The 21,624-nt window shown below is 41.5% G+C and overlaps 1 protein-coding gene across 6 annotated transcripts in view; it reads right to left on the bottom strand.

Moving 5' to 3' along the window:
- The window catches only part of LOC139750180 (protein ABHD18), a 429,672-nt gene that overhangs the window by 314,321 nt on the left and 93,727 nt on the right, over positions 1 to 21,624 (bottom strand). For 5 of the 6 annotated variants that reach the window (XR_011713095.1, XR_011713094.1, XR_011713098.1 and 2 more), the window contains 2 exons: positions 20,783 to 21,226; positions 13,430 to 13,517 (listed from right to left, as the gene is read on the bottom strand). Coding sequence is in view for 1 of the 6 variants with exons in the window: in XM_071664581.1 (XP_071520682.1) it covers positions 21,034 to 21,226 (193 nt within the window). In the remaining 5 variants the exon portion in view is untranslated. Of the gene's footprint in view, positions 1 to 13,429; positions 13,518 to 19,191; positions 21,227 to 21,624 lie in introns of those variants that run through there. The other variant, XM_071664581.1, reaches the window with a different exon arrangement.

The raw sequence follows: 21,624 nt of genomic DNA, 5'->3' as shown, positions 1-21,624 counted from the left end.
TGACCAAAGCGTATTCAGGAAGCAAGATGTCAAAACATATCCGAACAATGTTTTGCTGCCGCTCCACCAGAATGGCGCCACCGGTCGAGGAGGGATATGCGGCTCCCAGGGCCCCTTCGGCCACTATCGAGCGATTGGGACACACCTCACCTCTACTTACACACCTCCCAGACCTGCTTCTTGTCTCTACCCACCATTGCAACATTCACAATCTTAGATCCAACTTTTCCTCTATTGAACACCATCTGCCTCCTTCCTAACCTGATCTCCTATCTAACTGTCCATGATGTCTTCCCTATTTTCTGTCAAAGCTCTAAGTATAAAATCTATCATCGTTTTTTTTCCTCCATGGACGAGGTATGCTTTTACTGTTATACAAATATAACTGTTGTTAGCTTCGTGGATCCTGAATCCCTCATCTCTGAAGCCAATTGGTTCAATTTCTTCATCTGTATAATTTTGCTTTGTTTTTATGTTCTATGCATTATTCCCCAGCTCCACCAACTTCGGTTATTTGACTTCCTGCCACGCGGGGATGCTCCTTCCTCGGGATGATCCCGGTGGAGCCAAGGGCTATTTCATTCTCCCTCTATAATGATTGGCACAATCAATCAAACTCTCAACACAAGTTCCTGGTCAACAAGGTCACACTCGAATTCTTTCTTACCTCTTATCTTGTTATCATGATCTTGTCTCTATCACTTCCAGTTGGGCAAGTACTCAACGATCGTATCGTCGTACTCAAAAGACCATAACGTCGTGCTCAAGGATCGCACCGTCGGGCACAACGATCGTACCGTCGTGCTCTAGGGTCGTACCATCCTGCTCGTGGATCCTATGCTCTCGTGCTTTACGGTCGCACGGTCGTGCTTAAGGGTCGTGCGTCGTTGCCTATGGCAGTACCGTCGCGCTCAAGGGTCGTGCCATCGTGCTCGTGGGTCGCATGGTCGTACTTAAGGGTCGTAAGTCGTGCTCAACTATCGTTCCGTCGTGCTCAAGGATCGTGCCCGTTTCAAGGTATAATAGCCCTGGATAACGCGTCCGGCGCTGTTTAAACACCCCCCCAAACACGCACCCCTCCCCCCGGAAATTAATAACATTTCGAAATTCCATCGGAAAGCGGCGACTCTGTCGGCCCGAACAACACGATCCTAATAACCCGAGACACGAAAATATTTCAAATGAAAAGAATGATAATAATCATCATCATCATCATTATCCTGCGTCATAATCCCGTGTGAACACAAATTATCCAGCGTGTGTAATGAAATTCACAGTCGCTCTGCCATAATCTCATTAATCTCTGCTCACCACGGTTTGAACGAGTGACAATTTGCCGACATAGCGCACCCACCCACCACACCAGCCAGCCAGCCAGCCAACACAGCGATGCGGCGGGCCTGCTACGTTGTGGTATGGGAATTTTGACTCCCGTAGTTACCCCACCACCACTACCACCACCACGGGGTTTAATTGCCCTAACATTACTACCAGCTTGCACACAGAGCCACTCAAAGCATCTGAATCATGTTGACTAAATACCTAATTACTACTACAAAAGAAGACAGATCAAACAACAGAGAACAGGCGAGCAAACCAATACTTCTCTGAACCTAAATCATATCCCATTAAGTTGATCAATAATTATCTTCTTCATATATCTATATATATATATATATATATATATATATATATATATATATATATATATATATATATATGTGTGTGTGTGTGTGTGTGTGAAGAAAAAGACGTAGGAAAATGAAACACAATAAGTTCCCAAGTGCACTTTCGTGTAAACAAGCGTTACCAATGGCGTCTGTGCTACGTCTCTTCCTTGTATATCAATTAACTGTTTTACGTCTTCTACCTCATTCTTGTATATCCCCTGACGATGTGAACATTACACGAAAATGCACTTGGGAACTTACTGTGTTTCATTTTCCTGTGGTTTTTTGCATATACTAGATCACGCGCACCACTGTGACCCCCCCCCCTCTCTCTCTCTCTCTCTCTCTCTCTATATATATATATATATATATATATATATATATATATATATATATATATATATATACAAAAAAGTATATAATTTTCGTTTACATCCCTTTTTATCTCCCATCCTGCAGTATCTCTTGATTTCCTCACTGCCCCCTAGTGGCCACTTCACCAGTTATTACACCTCGCAGTTTTTCTGTGGAACTTTTTGTCTTCCTCCTGCCTCGCCCTCAGATTGCCCCCTGACGCTCGAGATACCCCAGGTGAGAGCCGTGTGACCCACCTCCACAACGCTCAACCTTCGACATAACGTTACCCTGCTTCATCGTCCCTCTGTATGTCATCCTTTTCCCTCATAAATCGATAACTTGATCCGTCTTCGTGTCTCATGCCCTCCTATTCCTGTAAACACTCCTTTTGAAATATGGTTTCCCCGTGAGCAAGTCTCCGCCAAAAGCGGAATCCTTACGAGCTCGCATGTGTCTATCTAGCCCGCCATCCACTGTGGCATCTGCTGCTGGAGTGGCTAGTTGGCAGCACCACATGAGTGATGATGTCCACCCGCTACGTCCCACTCGTATATATCATTCCCTTACTGTACTCTGGTGACGTCAGACGGATTCCTGATGACAAATATGAGAACGGAAAAAAACAATATGTTAGTGAGGAAGTCAGCGCTTAACATCTTCATTTCTGCCTTTGTGTCATCAGCTGTACAAATGGCGAGAGCAGGATCCAGTTCGCTGCACTGTAATCCTGCGTGGTAATGCTGGGATGATCATAAAAAGAAAAGTCTGTCCAGCTCGTAACTCCAGCACTCACTCAGCCGCACCAGCAAAACTTGGGGATGTGTTGCTGCATCTTGGGGCCGCGGGTGTGTTGTGTGTTACAGCCGAGACTGTGAGGCCGACCCCTCACAGCTGGCGTAAAACCAGAGGATAACCAAAACTTGGAGCGGCGGTACATCTTGCTAAAGGTGCGTCGCGCATCGCAAATGGGTCGAGTGTGTCTGGTCGTCTCCCCCGGCTTCTTCAGTAGGAGAGGATGAAGATCCTGTCCAGACTTTGAGTTCCCACACATCCTCATATACCTTCGGTGTTGGTGTCCCCTGGCGTGAGACGTAGCGATCAACTCATTTGGTAGCTGGCTCCTCACCTTGTCTTGCTCTATCATTTCTTTGTCAGATAATTCTACGTGATAGAGTCTTAAATCAATATTACGTAAAGCTGTTATTCTGTTGTTACGACAAATTCATATCAATATATAAATGTCAAGACTGACATGATCTTAGATATTTGCTGTTTAGAGATCAGGAAAATGGCACACGCAAAGGAAGGACAGAAAACAAAGTAGCAATTTCCCTACACGATACTTAATTTCGCTTGTATATATCAAGACTACTGGACGTCCCCATGATCTACGGATATGGGAGTTGGAGGAGCTAGGAATTCCATGCCCAAGAAACAGATGTATGGTAGTTACACACTATCGTCCACAACTGTGAACTCTGAGGCATTTGACATTTACGCTAAACTTAATAACTTGGTCCTATTGAGTTTACGATTGGTTGCCAGTATATACTGAATATTGCAGAACATTACGGTTAACACCATGTGCACGACGACGGTTCGGCCCTTGATCACGACGGCACGACACAACGACTTTGACCTGACCCTTATGGTTCAAGTCAGTGGCCAGATCATCATACCCAAGGGTCGTACCACCGTGTTTAAGGGTTGTGCCGTCATGCTCGGGAGGTTAGTCAATCATACCCAAGGGTTTGTGCTCAAGGGTCGTACCTTCGTGCTTTACGAGGGCAGCATATCAGCCAGTACACCAAGACATCACTGATCCGTATCTAGTAACCTGAGTTACGAAACACGAAGGTTTAGACTTGATGTCTGGTGTGTGAGCTAACGAAGTAAGACTTACTGTCTATTGTTGCGAGGTTATAAAATGGCAAGGCTGTCTAGTTGTGTGAGGACACGACATACGAATCCTAACGGTCATTATCATATGTGTATTACGGGTGGTTTACACGCGTGTTGCTCCGTTTCTCAACCTTGTATATATGCACTATGTTTTAGCCTCGTGTATCCATACACATATACACACCCCAGATTACGTCAAGTCCCAATTCATCTACGAGCTTCTAAGAAGAGGATGAACGGCTAGGTTGGCTGTGAGGCAGCTATCCTGTCCGGTACTTGAACCCAGACCAATCTGGTTTGTATAGGAGGCAACGCTAACAACTGCATTCACAGAGAGGTCTGTCGCTCACAGCTCACCGTGCCTTACTGTGTTAGTGGTAGTGAAGTTTGGTACCTGATCTCACGGTAGATAACAGAGGTGTCATAACAACTCTGCCAGTCTCACTCTCGAGTGGTGTACGTATGGTTGTGACACAAGGAACCAGTGGATTATTTCACTCATATGATTTTACACCCTAACCTCACGATGTCACAGTCGCACCATGTCTATCATAAAGTTACAGCTGAATACATAGGCTACGCGATCGTCACTCTGCAGACTACATAGTTAGGTTAAACTATGGTCACTCTGGAGCACAGTACACTCCAGCCTTGATAATCACCATAACATTGCTTATCCATATAAAATTAAGATGTAATCTTCCATTAGTGGTTCACCTCTTGTCATGTCCACATTATATAAAGTAATATAAAGTCTACGGACTTACCAGTTCGAATTTAACTAACAAATAAAAAAATCATAATTCCAATAAACATTTTTTCTTCACCTTAACTGCCAAAGACCTGAACATCATATATCCTATATGCCCATTACATTCTGAAATTTTGTTTTATATTCCCTCTAATCAATATTCTCGTGATCTCTACTTTGATATCTATTATAATGATAAACCTCTGTTTGTCTTGCGTCCACAAGCTCATGGTCATTACCATTTGTATTACATACACATACTTCAGCATCTAATTCTTCACTCATGAATTCTACTCATTGTCTTTGACTCCTCTTAAAATCAATCTATTTTCTCTATTATCACATGAATCCTTCTTACTGTATAAGTCTCCAGCCCCTTCTTACATTATTATATACAGGAGGTTCAGGCTCGTGCCGCTTCATCACAAGCGTAGCCTACTTTCCCCTCAAAGCGTAACGGATCCTTGGATCCTTTTGTGGTCTATGGACTCTCTCTTCCCGCCTGGCTCTCTTAACGTATACTCTTTCTTTAGCCTTTACTCTCCTTCCCACATTCACCTAATGGCCCAGATTCTCACTTCTGGAATATCTCGTATTGTACCACATGTCCCTTTAATCTATACTCTGATAGCCTAATTCATTCCCATACATGAATGTCTTCTATCCATTCACTGTTTTTATGCTCCACAACTGGGCCACGTTAATGACAAAAAGAATATACTTAATCTTTCAGGTGATAAAGTATCGTGGTTTGTCACACTTAATATTCATTCAGAACCAGATGCTACACCTATTTTTCTTTTAATTCCTCTCGCAATTTAACGTTTTCTCGGATAGGCCAGAGTTCTGGTATATCTGATCAACAAAGGAACCAGTCGTATGTGATGCGACTCAGAGCATCTTGGTAGGATATATTTCTAAAGGGTGTAAACCTATACTAACCCATCGTAACACTTAATAATTCGCGCATTCAGTGCACCCTCAGTTTTATATATACTATACACATCCGTTTAATATGGCAAAATTTATGCTCTCAACGAACAAAATTTCTACCCGGATTCAGGAAATCCGCTGTTCCTCAAGGCATTCTATGATTTAATACGGCAAAAAAGTGTACCTGTAATCCTAAACATATAAGATCTGTGTAACACGAACCAGAGTTACCTTAGTAATCAGTAGAGAAACAAGATCCGCTAATATTGATAAGCCTACGAACGAAGAAAAATGTTTCATATGAAAAATATTTCTCTCACCTCAGTCTGCCCAGCCCTAAGAATTTAGTGCAAAGAATATTACTTTACAGACTGCATGTCGAACACAAATACTGACAACAATGACTCCACCATAGTACTCCATCCGGACCCGTTAGGTTTGTGTAGGACGCAACGCTAACAACTGCACTACGGAAGGTCGCAACTGTACTGGTAAGAGCTTACTACACTCTGCGGCTTAGGCACCTGATCTATAAACGCCAAAGATGTCAGCACAACTTTGCCAGTCTCACTCTTCACTGGTGTAAGTTGGGTGACGCAGGAATCACTCATATTACGTAATCTTAGACCCTAAACTCGATATGATACAGTCCCATCATGTGTGGTATGATTTCATGACACAGTGTAAGCGATCGTAACTCTGCATCTAGGTATACTTCAGCCCAGATGATGAGAAGAACATTCTTTATCAATACAAAAATATGATGAGCAATAGTGCCTTCCATTAGTGGTTCACTTCACGTTCATCTAGTTTAATGTCTTCACTTCACACAGCCTATCATACGTCTCAAGACGTACGAGGCTTCTGGCCATGATAACATCTAGTTAAAAGGTCTACGGACATTCCCACCCAGATTTCATTAATATGTCACTATCTCCACCAAAGGACTGGACAATAATACAAACTGACCTCTTAGCTACTTGCACCGTCCGTGCTAGCGTAGCCGAATTTTCACATTAATCCGTATACTTCACCTTACTCATATCATTCCCTCCCATCTTTTTTCCTAACTCTTGTCTAGTTTTTCTCATCTTTTTCATTAACTTTTTTCAATTTATTGCTTTGTTCTTGCCCTCTATATGACTGGCCTCGATTACAACTTTTGCCCATGTCTAATGCCTACGTCAATAAAACAAAAAAAAAATTGTCCTGGTGTTACCCAAGATCTTTCGAGTTGCTGCTGGTGCCCAAAACTGCGCTACCTCCAGAAGCAGGGAAATCATAATCTCTGGAGTGTGAAGTTCTTTGACGCGACTGAGCTCCCACTCGATGATATAGCCTCGCGGTGTGACATCGTTCAAGCATGAAAAAAAAATAATTGAAAAAAAAAATAACCTATGCAATGCTTCAGCAATTTTTGAGAGGAATGAGATCATGGGGTACGGTCGCCCACCGCGCCACTCGGAAAGAATACAAACACTCGGTGAAGACGGGCAAAGTTTCCAGGAAATTAATTAAAAATAAACACTGGTACTTGCGCCTGTACCCCGGTGCACCAACACAGAAAAATATAATCCTGCTGACTTATCTCTCTCGAGGGTTCCCCGTGACGAGGAAAGTCGAGATCAATGGTAGGTGGCAGACGGCGGTGGCGGCAGGCCCGGGTGGTGGTTGGGTGGGTGGGTGGCTGGCTGGCTCGGGCACCGACCCAAGCCATCCCTCCCTCGCCCCTGCCACGATCATGTCTACATCTTCAAGCACGTCGGTACGGCCCTTGAACACGACGGTGCGACCCTTCAGCACGACTGTTCGACCCTTCAGCTCAACGGCACGACCCTTCAGCACGACGGCACGACCCTTCAGCATGACCTCTTGGCACGAAGGGACAACCACTGCACACGACCAGTCGTGGAGCTAATCATTTACACAGGAGGGAGCGGCTTCCTGATATGGCGCCAAAATCGCTAAAGAAAGCGTAAATAACTCTACATGAAGATGTCACTTGCTATATTCCTGATGAATCTCAAGGCAAGCAAAGATTAGTGATTTTCACCAAGACTTAACTATTTCGGATAGAATAATATTCTTTTTTTTTAACAATTACATTCAGATCAAACTGCTAATTAAGTTACATAAAACGAAATTGCAAAAAAAGAAAAAAAAGAATGGGCTGTATTCTGTTCGGTGGGGTAGCAGGAGTTGCTCTCGTCTCTGAGGTTAGATCAAAGGGCTCCTATGTATATTGGCTCGAGGGGGGCATTCGCTGGTGCCACGTGACATAGGTGATGTGAAGTGCATGCTTCCCGGCCCACGTGACCCTGTGGGTAATGTTTGTAAATACTTCTATCTATTTATTGGGATTCAGCCGCAACTCCCCCTCCCCCCCCCCCCCCCCCCCCCCGCCCTCCTCAAATCCACCAGTGTGTACGACGGCGCGACCCCTGGGTATGATAGTGTGACCTTTGACCTGACCTGTAACATTGTAAAAAGCCTGAAACAAGCTACATTGGGTTAATCTTTTTGATCTACGCCCTAAGGAAAAAATATCTACCGGTGGCCTGGACGTGCATGTGTGGTGATCTATATTTCAGCGTGAGGCGACCGGGAGGTGAAGTTTATCTTTAAATTCTTTGTACGTTTGATGATGAAAAGGCCAGCCAGGAATCCTGGGAAATAAATGTCGGCATCTTAAGATGCGTCATAATAATGAACGCTTGAATACTCATGGGGCGCACCAGCTTACCAGTCATCAACTCGCAAACATTTCGTATTTTCAGACATTCAGTGTAAACACTGGAACATTATATGTTTGTACACCTGCTGCTGTCACAGTCCTAACAATCGTTGGTTCTTCTACACTCAGTCACACCTTCACAGTGCGAACATACACAACACAAGTACAGAGATACAACACAGTCCCTGAATGCCTTCTGTTCATTTTAGAAAAGGCCATATTCAAGCCTGGTTCCCCATGATCTTCCTTTCCCGTCAAATATCACTTGTTACCGACACAAAGCAAAAATAAAAGTATAATCCAACTCTTTTCCCTCCGTGACTGGAGGAGTGCGTGAAAGGAGGAAGTTGAGAGTTAATGAGAAGACAAGTATGGTAATGAGGTGTATTAAGGGGGAAGGGGGTGGCGAGACAGGAATGTGTGTGTGCGTGAGAGTTTGAGTGGGGAGCGCCTGGAAGACGTGGAAAGGTTTAGACACGTGTGAGCGGGCATGAGCAGCCGCTGATGTGGGAGCTGAAGTGAATCACAGTGTGAGATGGGGTAAAGGTCCTGGGCGTACTGAGGACTGGATGAAAGGAGAAGTCACTTTCCATTAGGGGAAAAGATGGGTATGTTAGATGGTTAGTAGTCCCGATGGTGCTGTACGGGTGCGAGTAGTCATGGGCTCTAAATTTAAAAGACTGTTGAAGGGTGGTGCTGGAAATGAGGTGCCGTATGACAATATGTGCGGTGAGGTTCATAGTGTAAGGAACGACAGGGTATATGTGTGATAGTGAGCGGAGTATAAATACCGTGTACGAACAAAAAAAAAATGTCTGCAACCCATATACTTTCTAAGGTGATACGTGGTTATGGTTTATTGTGAGTACAAGCATATGATGCTCTCACGGTGAAATTATCGTACATCTGGTCGCCAAGACTAGTGTTTCTAACAGTGTGAGCACCAGCTACCCGCCCCAGTGTGCCTCTGGCTACCTTAAGGGAAGATATCTCTTTACTTGTCTGCCACTTATTTCGGGAATCTCGCTTCTGGGCGCCGTATTTCTTCTACCTGTGTTTCAAAGTGGTTGGCTCTTACCTCTCTAAGGGAGAGGAACCCCGAATTCTCGTCTAGAAGAAAGAATCTATAGATACATGTGACACTTCTAGGGCACACTGGGCGCTCAAGACGCACGATGAGGCGGTTGCTTCCTGCAGCAAATCATCAGTGCTTCATCTCGTACAGGAAATCAAGATCCTGTGCACCTAAGACACAGACGTAGAATACTTCAGAAACCATGCCAACACAATGCCCAGACGCGAGGCAGATGGTAATAATCAAAGCCAAACGAGAGATGTCAAAGTACTTATATGTAAGTGCGACATAGCCTTTCAAAATGTATGAGGAGGCGGACAAGGTTTTTTTGCCGACACTGCAACAGAGTAGACCAGTGTGTGTGTTAGAAAAGTTTGGTCATATGGAGAAGATTAGCGAAGAAATCCTGACTGAGAGGATATGTATGTCTGAAGTGGAGGGAACAAGGGGTGGAGGAAGAACAAGATGGAATTCAAGTGATGTGGTATACAGGGGGCGACGTGCCGTCAATGGACAGAACCAGAGCATATGAAACGGCCACGAGAAACCACAGAAAAGTCTGTGAGGCTTGGCTAAGGGTAAGGGTCTCCGTTTGCAGTGCGTTATACATGACTGCTAAAGAGTAGATTTAAGCAAGAAATTCAATAACAAAAGCAAATCACCTTTCATACTTTAATAATCCCTCTAAGCAATGCAATACCTCCATTCCTGACCAAAGGTCAGTTTTAGATCCAACGTCAAAGAGGCCATCTTGCCAAAGACTGTATGGGAAAGGTAGGATATATCGAATTCGTGTACTCATTCTACTAACTGGCAACTAAGTGATGCAGTTACCAGCCTCCTCAACTGGTGATGTTAGAGTGTGTGTACGTGTGTGTGTGTGTGTGTGTGTGTGTGTGTGTGTGTTTGTGTACTATTGTGAACGTATCCAACAATGAGAAATACATAAGGCACAAGTAATGATCGTCCTACTCATGTATCACCTGTAGAAGCGTGGACGATATATTTCCCTCATTTACAGTCGCTTTCCCAGTCCCATGGAAAAGTCGAATCTTTCATTTGAATATGATTTAACACGAAATTTACTGAACAAGACGGTACGACCCTTGGTTGTGAGCGGCGTGACCAATGACTTGCACTACCGTACCCAAGAATCGTACTACAGAACTAAGGGGGGAATCGACCGATGGCCATGTCTTGTGTGTCTGCCAGGTCTACATATATATATATATATATATATATATATATATATATATATATATATATATATATATGTGTGTGTGTGTGTGTGTGTGTCAGTCAATTCATGGTTGTGGTTTCCTCCTGGAAAAGCGAAACAATAACCTTCGTTACCATACCTCTATTAAAAGAAAATCTATTTCCATGAATTCTACTGTTTCGATACGTTCAGTTGTGTGTTGCAAGTAATGATCATCAAATTCTGTGTGTTTAATTCTATTTTTAATGGTCGGCTTCGGATTGGTCATTAGGCCAGAAAACGCGACACACAAAACATACAAAGCATTACCGCAACAGGTGATCATCATTTCTATGAATTAAAGATCGTGGAATATTTTTGGTATTTATCTCAATCCTCAAGGACACGATGAGGAAAATGTTAGTATTAATGAATTCAATTTCTTATTTGCCATGAATGTGAGCTTAATCTATATTTTCTAGACACACAAAATTATATAGTGCTGAGTAGAGATAATTGTGCAACTTTTTCGAAACCATATCAGATACACATTTTGAGCGGGAGAAAATATGACACCCACATTGTCAATACGACCGTTAACGTAATATATGACCAAACTCGAAAAAACACAAGCTACGAACCATCAAAAAAAAAAAAGGTTCCTTTAAAGGCTTAAAACACGATAAAAGATATAAAAAGAGTAGATTATGAACGGTAAAGACAAATAAAGTACAACTTGGGAATATGATCAAGAATAATGTTACGCAGCAAACTGTTTATAGTACTCCTGCCCGCGAAATACGAGCAAACAGTTCGACTGCACGATAAGCAGTCATATTCTAATATGGTTTGAAACCAAAGTTCTGCACCAGACGAAAAACCAAATAGGACGTGGAACGTGACGCTAACAGCCTTGTTAACAGCATACCAGGCAACAAGAAAGCGACTCCTTGGCTTTTACAGTGGCCAAGATGACCGGACAAGATTGACGACGAATCACTGGATATCCTTATCAGACATTCTGTTGTTTCTGGTCGGGTTTATGGGTAGCACGGCCCCGTTCCCTAGGAATGACAAGAAAAAAAATGCACCAGAGTTTGTGAGACATCTGCAGAAACCAGTAAAGGGGATACGACACCAGATAAGTTAAGAATCAGAGTATGTAGAGAGGTTATGAAAAAACGGTACAACTTTAAACATTTCCAGTTTCAGGTGCTGGATAAATGTGCTGCTGCTCAACCTGTGTAGGAACAACGAACGGATGATGAGTGACAGGAGCCTTAACAAATTCTAAAGAAGTTATCTGATGTGACGAACCGCAGCGTTGGGACAAAGAGGCTCAAACAAAGTCAATGCATCCATAGTATCCACCGCTCATGGGCGGAGGGTGAGGGAGTGATCGTGAGGTCCTCCTGCCATCCCAAGGAGAAACAAATGGACGGTGGTCATGGAGGACTTGGACGCATCATTCACATTAGCAGCGGAAATAAACTGAGGCCAAAATGTATGGACCCCTGGACTAGGATGACAAGTACCGCAGACGAATTTACTATCAATGAAAGAAGCTCTGAAGACTGATAGGCTTCGCCATGGAGTGAGAATATATTCTTTATAGTTTCAAATGATTGTAAACATTTTCTGTGAGGAATGCAAGTAGTTAGTGACTGTCGAAGTGACAAAAGTCATTACGTTTTACAGCCAGGAGGGTACAAAATGGATGAGCACCAACAAAAAAAAAGCCAGTCCAGGAAGTGTCGGCCCCAGCTCCGTAGTGTCATGTCACAGGAGCAATTAGTGTAACCTACCGAGCATTCAGTTTTTTTTCCCTTTGATGGTAACTGTGTACACTGTCAATAATTTTCGTGCAGAATGTGACTGTATACATATACTATTCTTCATTTCTTATACAATGCAATGTTTTTAAAGTGATGTATAACAACACACGATATACAATGACTTGCATGAAGAAAAAACAATGACTTCCATACGCTTGTTAAGAACCGACAGTCAAAAGTCAGAAGGAACGTGACAATATGCGAGACGAATTCAGTCATTAACTGTAACTATTTACATTTTAAAAACGCCAGGCTTATCCATGCAGAATTCTTTAATTATACAGAAAAAAAGGCTGCAGGTATATGATAGTTCCATCATTTATCACCCCAGTTCTACGCTAGCTTTCACAAAAAATAAATATTTTAGTTTTCCAATATTCCTTCAATAGTCTTTTCATCACGTTACCTCGTCTCACACATTTGATGCGTAACAAACATACAAACACCGACCTCACTCAGTGACTGTTTTAATTAAACAACATAACTCAAACTTACACTTATCGAAAGCAAAAAAAAAAAAATCTAAACTCAGCAAACGCAAGGCTCCAGAATATATCAAATATTATGAGCGTAAAGGGGATAACAAAACACAACCTAATTCAAAATAATTCCACCACCACAACGTTAAACTGATCCAAGCCGGAGTGCCATAACGGTCTAATGGTAGGACTATCATTCATCAAGAAAGTAAAAAATCTAAACACAACACGAAAGTTTACATAGGATGTACTGAAGATATAAAAGAAGAACTATATCTTGCATTAGCGCGTTTTACAGTGTCTTCCCAACACCAGTTTACAAATGAGAAAACAGAAAACTGCAATTTGCTACATAATCAACATTCAGATATCCAGCTACTTGCAACACTGTTGAGTTCCGAACACGGGCTCGGCTGCACATTTTCAAAAACATTTACGAGAGAGCAAGAAAAGTGTTTAAAGAGAGAAAAAAAACTAATTTCAGCAACCACTTACCAGCAGCAGGTAGGTAGCCCAACCGACACACACCAGGCACTGGACAACCGCTTTTCCACAGTAGACACGTCACACAAAGGACTTGCACCTGACCCGATGAAATGAGCTAGTCAAAAACTCACAAAAGACTATCTCACAGTTACACATGGACCAGTGAGACCCCTATCACATGATATAAATTAGCAAAATACAAATATCAGGGATAGGTTACGATATACAAAGTATCAAAAAAAAAAAAAGAGCACTCGGCACACACACACACAAGTGAAAGATAAAGGATAACTGTAAGCAGCCAATTAGACAAGTACCTGGAGAACTTCGCAACAAATCAAGCAACACACATGATTATATGATTACAAAAATATAACATCCGAAGAATATTCACCATCTACACACATCACAATATTGTAAAGGAATAGCATAATTGTGAAGCATTACGTTGGTCATACACACGCCCGCGGTGTACAAGCATCAGCGTGGCAACTTTGCAAAACTTGCATTGATTTTTGTTCTAGCGGCAAGATGACGTCAAGGACTATTGAAATTAGCTACTTATTTCTATGTGAAATTAAGTCTTACTGTAACAGAAGTACTCCGTCATGACGTGGAAATCAACTATTTGGGGTTTACTTGGGTAAGTTGTTAAACACGTCATTTAATGTATCGCTCATCTTGCTCATCAAATCAACTGACGACCGAATTCTGTCACACCTGCTACAACACTTACAACGCCTCCACAACCAACGTGGTTGGTTGGGGTTTAAGCCTATCAACTACCAGGGCCATTCCGTCAAGTTACATCTACCAACAGAAAAAAAAATTATACATCTTCAGGTTGTAAGGATAATGCTAAGGTTACATAAACGCTCAACATGCGCGTTGTCTACGACTACCCGCGTGTGGGATGTATTGACTATAGTCACGCCATGTTGTGCTCTATTATCATTTTCTCACCAGACAAGGTGGACTTAAAGTCTGTCAGTCGCGCAATCTTATCATGCGTTCCTGTCCTCGAACTCTAGTTTCTTTCTTATTCCAGAGTCTTCCCTCTTATTTCAAACGAGCTTTTAATGTCTTCAGTTCATTTCATTTTAGGATGTCTTACTGAACGTCTTCCTTCAGAGATCCAATTCCAATACGTCATGGCATATTGCGTCTTTTCAATTCTTTATACATGGTCATATCATCTTAGCTTGTTCTTTTCAGCCATTTCTAATAGTTGTAATTCTAAAGTTTTCTCTTACCTTGCTAAGAGATAACTCATGTTCAGCGAATTTGTTTTGCTTTATAAGTAACCATGTTTAAAGATCATATCATCAGGATACTTAGAATGGTGGTATGTAATGCTGTCTTGCATTTCAATGGTACATTTTTATCTTATCCTGAATTATAGGGAATAGCATACTGAAGTTTGCACTCCATTTAATAACGGACAGAAATAGCAGATACGACATAATCTAAAGCAGGAATAATCCCTGAAAATCTGTAATTTTCGGACATCAGTATTCTTTGTATCAATTATGATAGTCGTTTTGTTAAGTTCTCAACAAAAATTCTGATTTTTTTTTTTTTGTTTAATTACAAAGCGGCTTTACATATTTATGTCCGAATTCATTTACCAGCGCCAATACGAAAAACCATTCCGCCCGCCCATGGTAAACACAGAAATGTTAATTAAATGGCAGTTATAATCGAGCGTCATCCACTAGTGATGACACCAAGTGACGCCCGGTAATTACTGGTGCAGTGTGTGAACTACAGACCAGTAGGAGGATATTTTCGCAATGTCGATGGCGTAACATAATACTAATTATTCAAACCCGTTGTATGAGAAAATACCAGATAACATAACTTGGGTGAGGATGTATATCAAAGTTTTTCGATGAAGTTTATTATGAGACTGAATAATATATTTGCCTGTGGTGTATAATTTCAATGTGTGATGCAAATGTAGCAATGAATTAACCCGAATTTTAAAGCGATTTCTTTTAGGGATTCGACATAATTATCTGTCGATCAAATTACGTATATATCTTACTGATTTAATGGTACATAATGTTTGCTGGCTGGTCAAAAAACAGTATCATATGTTCGGAATTATGACACACTCGTATACGTTTAGCGTAAAACAATTTTCTATCGATTTTTAGCATCGGTCCAAAACAATTTCCTTTCTTTAATTACCCTAGTATTACTAAAGGCGTATTTTCCTAAAACTGTATTTTTGATGACATAGATAAGCCATGCCTTTCATTGTTACATGGAAAACTTCATCTTTTTAAGTACAGTGGCCGACATGTCAGTCATGGATATCTCGGATGAAGAGCAAGATAACAGGTATCATAGCCTAATCAGATGTATGACTGGAAATCTCATGCCATACGAGAGGTGATTAAGATCACTAGCTATGGTGATGAAGATGGAGAGGAGGTACACCGAACAGAAGACGGAGAAAATCAAGTGCGAGAAGGGTAGGGTTGGAACCGTGTCTTAATGATGATTCGAGGGTCACTGGGTGAAGGTATTTTATCTGAGGTGTGAGTGTATAGAAAGGGGAGTTTTACCTCAATAGCTAAAGTTAGTGTGTAAAATGAATACTCTTTGTATAATATTAGTGTGGAACTTATTTTCTCTCAGTGTATATAAGTACAGGCTATGTGTTAATGATCGACGGAGCTTTGTGTAACAGATCCACCTCAAATAACCTAAATGAGAACGGATTTAAGAATATCGAGTGTTCTTTTGCCTTCGTGTGCCTACTTTTAATCATAAACGGTTAACATTTTTCACAAAGCTTTTCATTTCTATTTTCATAAGTATTGGGGACTAATGAGAAAGAATTCTACCTCGCAGCTCAAGCGTGTCGTGGATAGTGACTAAAAACAGATATTAGCAATGGATTGGACTCCCTTCACCCTCCATGTTTTTCAATTTCTGAAAGTTAGAAAAGCCTAGTAGCAAGGGTAGTGAGGAACAGAAGAGAGTATTTTGGGAAGAATTGAGTAAGTGCATCAACAATTTTGATGCAAGGGATCAATTATCAGTTGTGGGAGGTTTCAGTGGAAGAGAGGGTCATGTGGCAGCTGATATAACTTAGGGGTTTGGGGTACTTAAGTGTGAATGAAAATGATGCACAGCTTATGAAGTTGTGTGCTTATAAAGGACTGATTACTGGGAGTGCCTAGTTTTCGAAAAAATAAGGATGGAACGTACTGAAATATACGTGGGTGAGTGAAGTTGAGGGTCAACGGTAATCGTTGGTTCATGAATTAATTCATAGACGTTTAAGGGAGAGACACTTAGACGTGAATGTGCTGTAAAGGGCAGCTGTTGGTATGTCTGATTACTTTTAGGTGGGAGCAAATGTGAAAGTTTTTAGTGACCAGGAAAAGGGAAGGTGACCTGGACATGAGAATGGTGGTGAAAGTGAATGAGCTTGGAAAATTGGCTGGCATAAGGAGATATCAGGATTGCACTGCTTTCATGAGCAGGTGAAATTTGAGACATGTGGAAGTCTGGATGTGGATGTTTGAGGAAGGACAGGAAATGGTAGAATAGGGAGTTTCAAGTGAAAAAGAGTGGTGTATGGGTAAAACCTTTGGGGAAGGATTGTAAGTAAATGGGAGATGTACAAGAGCAAGTGGCTGGAGTATACAAGAGGAAAATGCAACTTCTGGGACAGAAAGCAAATGAGAAATGATGTGAGATTATGTAATGGAGGGAGATGAATAGCATGAGGAGAACAAAAGAACAAATGGGAGCATCAAAAAGAGGAGCAGATGACGATGTGTGAACAGGATATTTTGAAAGTCTGTTGAATGAGTTGGATGACAAGGTAGGCAGGCTAGGGTAGCTGGGACGGAGAGGTATGCAGAGTCATGACAAATGGTTTAGTGAAAGCATTGCTTAAGATGAAGTGTGGCAAGCAGCTGAAGTGGATGGGATTGCAGTTGAATTTCCCAAGAAAGGGAGTGACAGTGTGGATATTTGGTACATCACTGTATGTATTGCTCAAGGACTGAGGAACTGCAGAAAGCCTGTGTAGTGCCATCATATTAAGACAAGAAACACAAAAGTTAACGCTCGAATTACAGCAGCATAAGTCTGTTAAGTATATTTGGTAAGCTGTAAGGGAAAACTGTGAATGAGAGGATGGTGACATACACAGAGCATCAGTTTGGGGGAGGAACAATGCGGCTTCTGGAGTGGTAGAGGATGTGTAGACTAGATGTGTGCTTCGAAGAATTTGTGAGAAATATCTATAGGATGAGAGGGTTTTGTACGTCATTTATGGCTCTAAAGAAATCGTATGGCAAGGTTGACAGAGATGCTTTGAGGGGGGCGCAACGAATGTATGAATGGAATGGCAAGATAACTACCAGAATCAACGATGCTTTTTTACCGGGAGAGTAAAGCATGTGTACAAGGATGAAGGGGGATGGTAAGTGGTTCCAAATGAATGTGGGTCTACTTCAAGGGTTTTTGATGTCACTATGGCTGTATAATCTGCTTATGGCTGAGGGGGTCAAGCTGGTCTTGAAGAGAGGGGCAGTTATACAGTCTGTTAAGGGTGGAGGGCCTGGGAGATGAATCAAAAGCTGTTTGCAAATGATGTGGCTCTGGTGGATACCTTGTTAGAAAATGCAAAAGTTGGAGCTGAAACAGGGAGAGTGTTTGTGAAATGATGAAGATGACAGTTATTGAGAATAAAAGTACTGTTATGAGGTTTGGCAATGAACAAAGACAGGTTGGTTTGAGTGTAAGTTTGCATGATGTGGAAGGGAAACTATGGAAGCTGAACCACAGGGTAGATGACAGGACAAATGCCCTTGGTACAATGAAGTGTGTGGAAAGAGGTCACAGTCTGTGAGGGTAAAGATTGGTATGTTTCATGGTGATAGGAGTTCCAACAGTACTGTCCACATGTACATGCAATCCAAGGGTCTAAATGTAACAGTACCGAAGAGGATGGTTGTGTTGGAAGTGCAGTGATCGATGACTATGTGGTATTAGGAGTATTGGTCCATTAAGGGATGACAGGGTAAGTTAACGGAAAGGTAGTGAGCGGAGTATGTTTAAAAGAGCAAAGCACAGTGTGCTGAAATGGTTTGGACATATGAAGAGAGAATAATATACATGTCAAAAGTAGAGAAAACATGGGGGTAAGTTAAGAGCAAGGAAAGAAGGATGGAATAAAAGATGCCTCGAGTAGTCGGGGACTGAATATGGTGGAGGGAGCAAGTCATTAATACCATACAGAGCAATGGAACAAAATATAAAGTGACACCACAGTAAGGTCTGGAGTTGACCATAGATAGGGGGCTCTGGTTTCGGTGCAAGCTCGCAAACGTGGGAAGTTACGAACAAATTTAAAGAAAAAGTATTTATGCTGACTTACGGTTAATGATTCTTTAAAAGATTTATCAAAACAAACTAAACTATCTTCTAGTATTTAGCACAAGCTACCAAACCAAATTGGATTAAAAAGGCTGGCCAAATTATTCCATGTAAAAATATTTGTAATCAACATGAAAATATGAAACTATGCAGCTTTGTTCTACTGTACGATAATTCCCCAAACTCGGATTAAATGCTGGGAACTAGTTCCGATAACTGAAAATTCCGAGTAATTATGAATTTAAAAAAGATACTAACAATTGTTTGAGTCCTAATGTTTCAGAAAAGTACAGCTGATGCATTAATATCATTTGTAATACACATGGTTAAAGAAAAGATTGAGCAAAGTATAAAAACCAGTTAATGCACAAGAGAAGGATAAATTTACAGAAAATAGTGAAGCACTTACTCACCAATAGCTAAGGTATACAGCTGGGTATCCCTTTTGTTGAAAAAACAATTGTGGGATCATCACAGTGACTACGGAAAATGGGCCAGTCACTTTGACTGGAAAGCACATACATGTTGAGTGTATATGGTCTTAAAATTATCCCTGACCAATAAAGAAGGTTAGTAGATGTAGGATGAAGTTGACATTCACAATGACCTGGTATTTGATATGACCATAACCTAACCAACCAGTCTGGAAGGCCATGGATCATTGACAAAAATCATACCAATGGATTCTTTACAGAATACCTTATTCCACCTGTATCTATCATTTTCACGAATATTACGTCGGATGTCTAGAGTTTTGACCACCTTTCTTTTCGTATCTGTGTTCTAAAAAAATAATATATTATGATTCCTAGGTTATGGTTGTGTAATGAAGGAAGTTAGCTGGTTGAGGTAGGTAGGCCCGCAATGTGGTGGCGGGTGGCCTGTTCAGCGGGTTGATAAGAATGGAACTGAAAACATCATCACATCCATTAAGTATGGTGGAGATTTTGTTGTTATCTAAGCAGGAATCAAGAGTGTTGGTGACTTGTGGGTCGTCTGAAGGTTGCTGGCTGTGAAGGGATGTACAATAACCAGAAATGTAAAGCAGGGTTTGACCTGCTATGTTGTGTCACGGACGGCCTAATTGAGGTCAAAGGATCCCCTGGCGAGAAGAAATGTGCTAGGCGAGATCTACCTGATTCTGTGACATGGCATAGAATATTCCAAGTTGTAGCATGACAGCTCGGATATTGGCGCCAAGCTGGAGGACCGCCCAGTTACAAGGAAGGGTTGGCTTGACTATATACTCAAGCTGGATTCCGGAGTGAATTAGCGTAGGATGGTGGGGCAGATTAACATGTTGTAGAGAAAGATTTGGAGCCAGGCTTTCAGTGTGACAAAATGGTGCTGGCGTTAAAATAAGGGTTAATGTATGAAGAAGTTCATGGATGGAGGCAATTAGGGTAAAATTGTGTGAACTATTAAGCTGACTGGCAAGGTAAACGTTGGCCACATTGACCTTAGTAAGAAGTTATTTAAATTAAGTTAACAGGCATTTTATTAATGGCAAACACCCTGGATGAGAACGATTTGTGAACTTTTAGAAATCTTTCATTTACTGTGAATACAGTTTCATTTAGTTTTGAAAGGAAACTGACCTGTATGTATTTTGTTTTTTATTGGCAGAGATTATCCTTCTAGTATTCCTTATGTAAATAACTAAGCACATTTTTTTTTTTATTGTTTCAGTGACCTATGCTGGAATTCATTTGTACTTTAATTTTCCTTGTTAGTGAGGTGAGGCGAGTCGTGTGTACTCTGCTATTCATGTTACTTTTGTTTAAGGGCAGTTTCCCTGTGTGCATGCCCCAGGCTTGTCAACCAAGCTCCCTTCCATCACGGCCACAGGCATACCAACCTCAACCAGCTAACTTCCCTGATTACACTCGACATCTGAAACTTTGTGCGTACCCTCACACACATACTCATCACATACAACACACTTGGAATGCCTACCTTTCACCTGATTTGCAATTCTTCAGGAGCGCCTGACAGGAATTAATTCTACATCCTCATTTCTCTCTTCCCGTTCCTTCCTTCACACAGATCTTCCCTCTTCTGGGCATTGTCCCTACCATCCTTGGACTCTTCCGGAGGTTCTAATTCTTTATCTTCTTATTCCACCATATTGTCACCAATCTGTCCTTAGCAGTCATCCCTGACTGATTGTCAACACCAATCCTAAACCTCCACAAAACTTCAGCCATTCAAGGCATCTCCATTGCTTCTGTTTCCTTTTGTCCCTCTTCCTGCTGCTCCCTCCTGTCTGTTTGCACTTCCAAGTCGGATTCTTCCATCCCCCATCCGTAGACCCAATTACCACTGTTGCCTTCCATCGCATCCACCACTACCCATACCTTCTCACCATATTTGGACTGGATCTTGTTTCTTCCCACCTTACTAACAGAGAAAATTTAAAGTACAAATGAATTGTTGCATAGATCATTGAAACAACAAAAAATCTACATAGTTATTTACAACAGGAATATTACATGCATAATACAAAACAATAAACACATAAGTTAATTTCCTTTCAAAACTAATTGAAACCTTAGTCACAACATTAGAGAAAAGATTCTAAAAGTTTACAAATTGTTCACATCCACAATGTTCATTATAACCCAATGCCTGATAACTTTCTTAATTTAAGTAACAACACACTTTAGTCAATGTGCCCAAACCTTACTATGCCAGTCAGTTTAATTAGTTAATACACTTTTACCCTAATTGCCACCATCCTTAAACTGTTCTGTACATTAACCCTGAACACCAACACCAAGTTGTCACACTGTAATTCC

This window comes from Panulirus ornatus, chromosome 1, assembly GCF_036320965.1.
Source record: "Panulirus ornatus isolate Po-2019 chromosome 1, ASM3632096v1, whole genome shotgun sequence".
In the NCBI taxonomy this organism is placed as follows: Eukaryota; Metazoa; Arthropoda; class Malacostraca; order Decapoda; family Palinuridae; genus Panulirus; species Panulirus ornatus.
The sequence above is the reverse complement of the archived record's forward strand: the minus strand, read 5'-3'. Positions and strand labels throughout refer to the sequence as shown.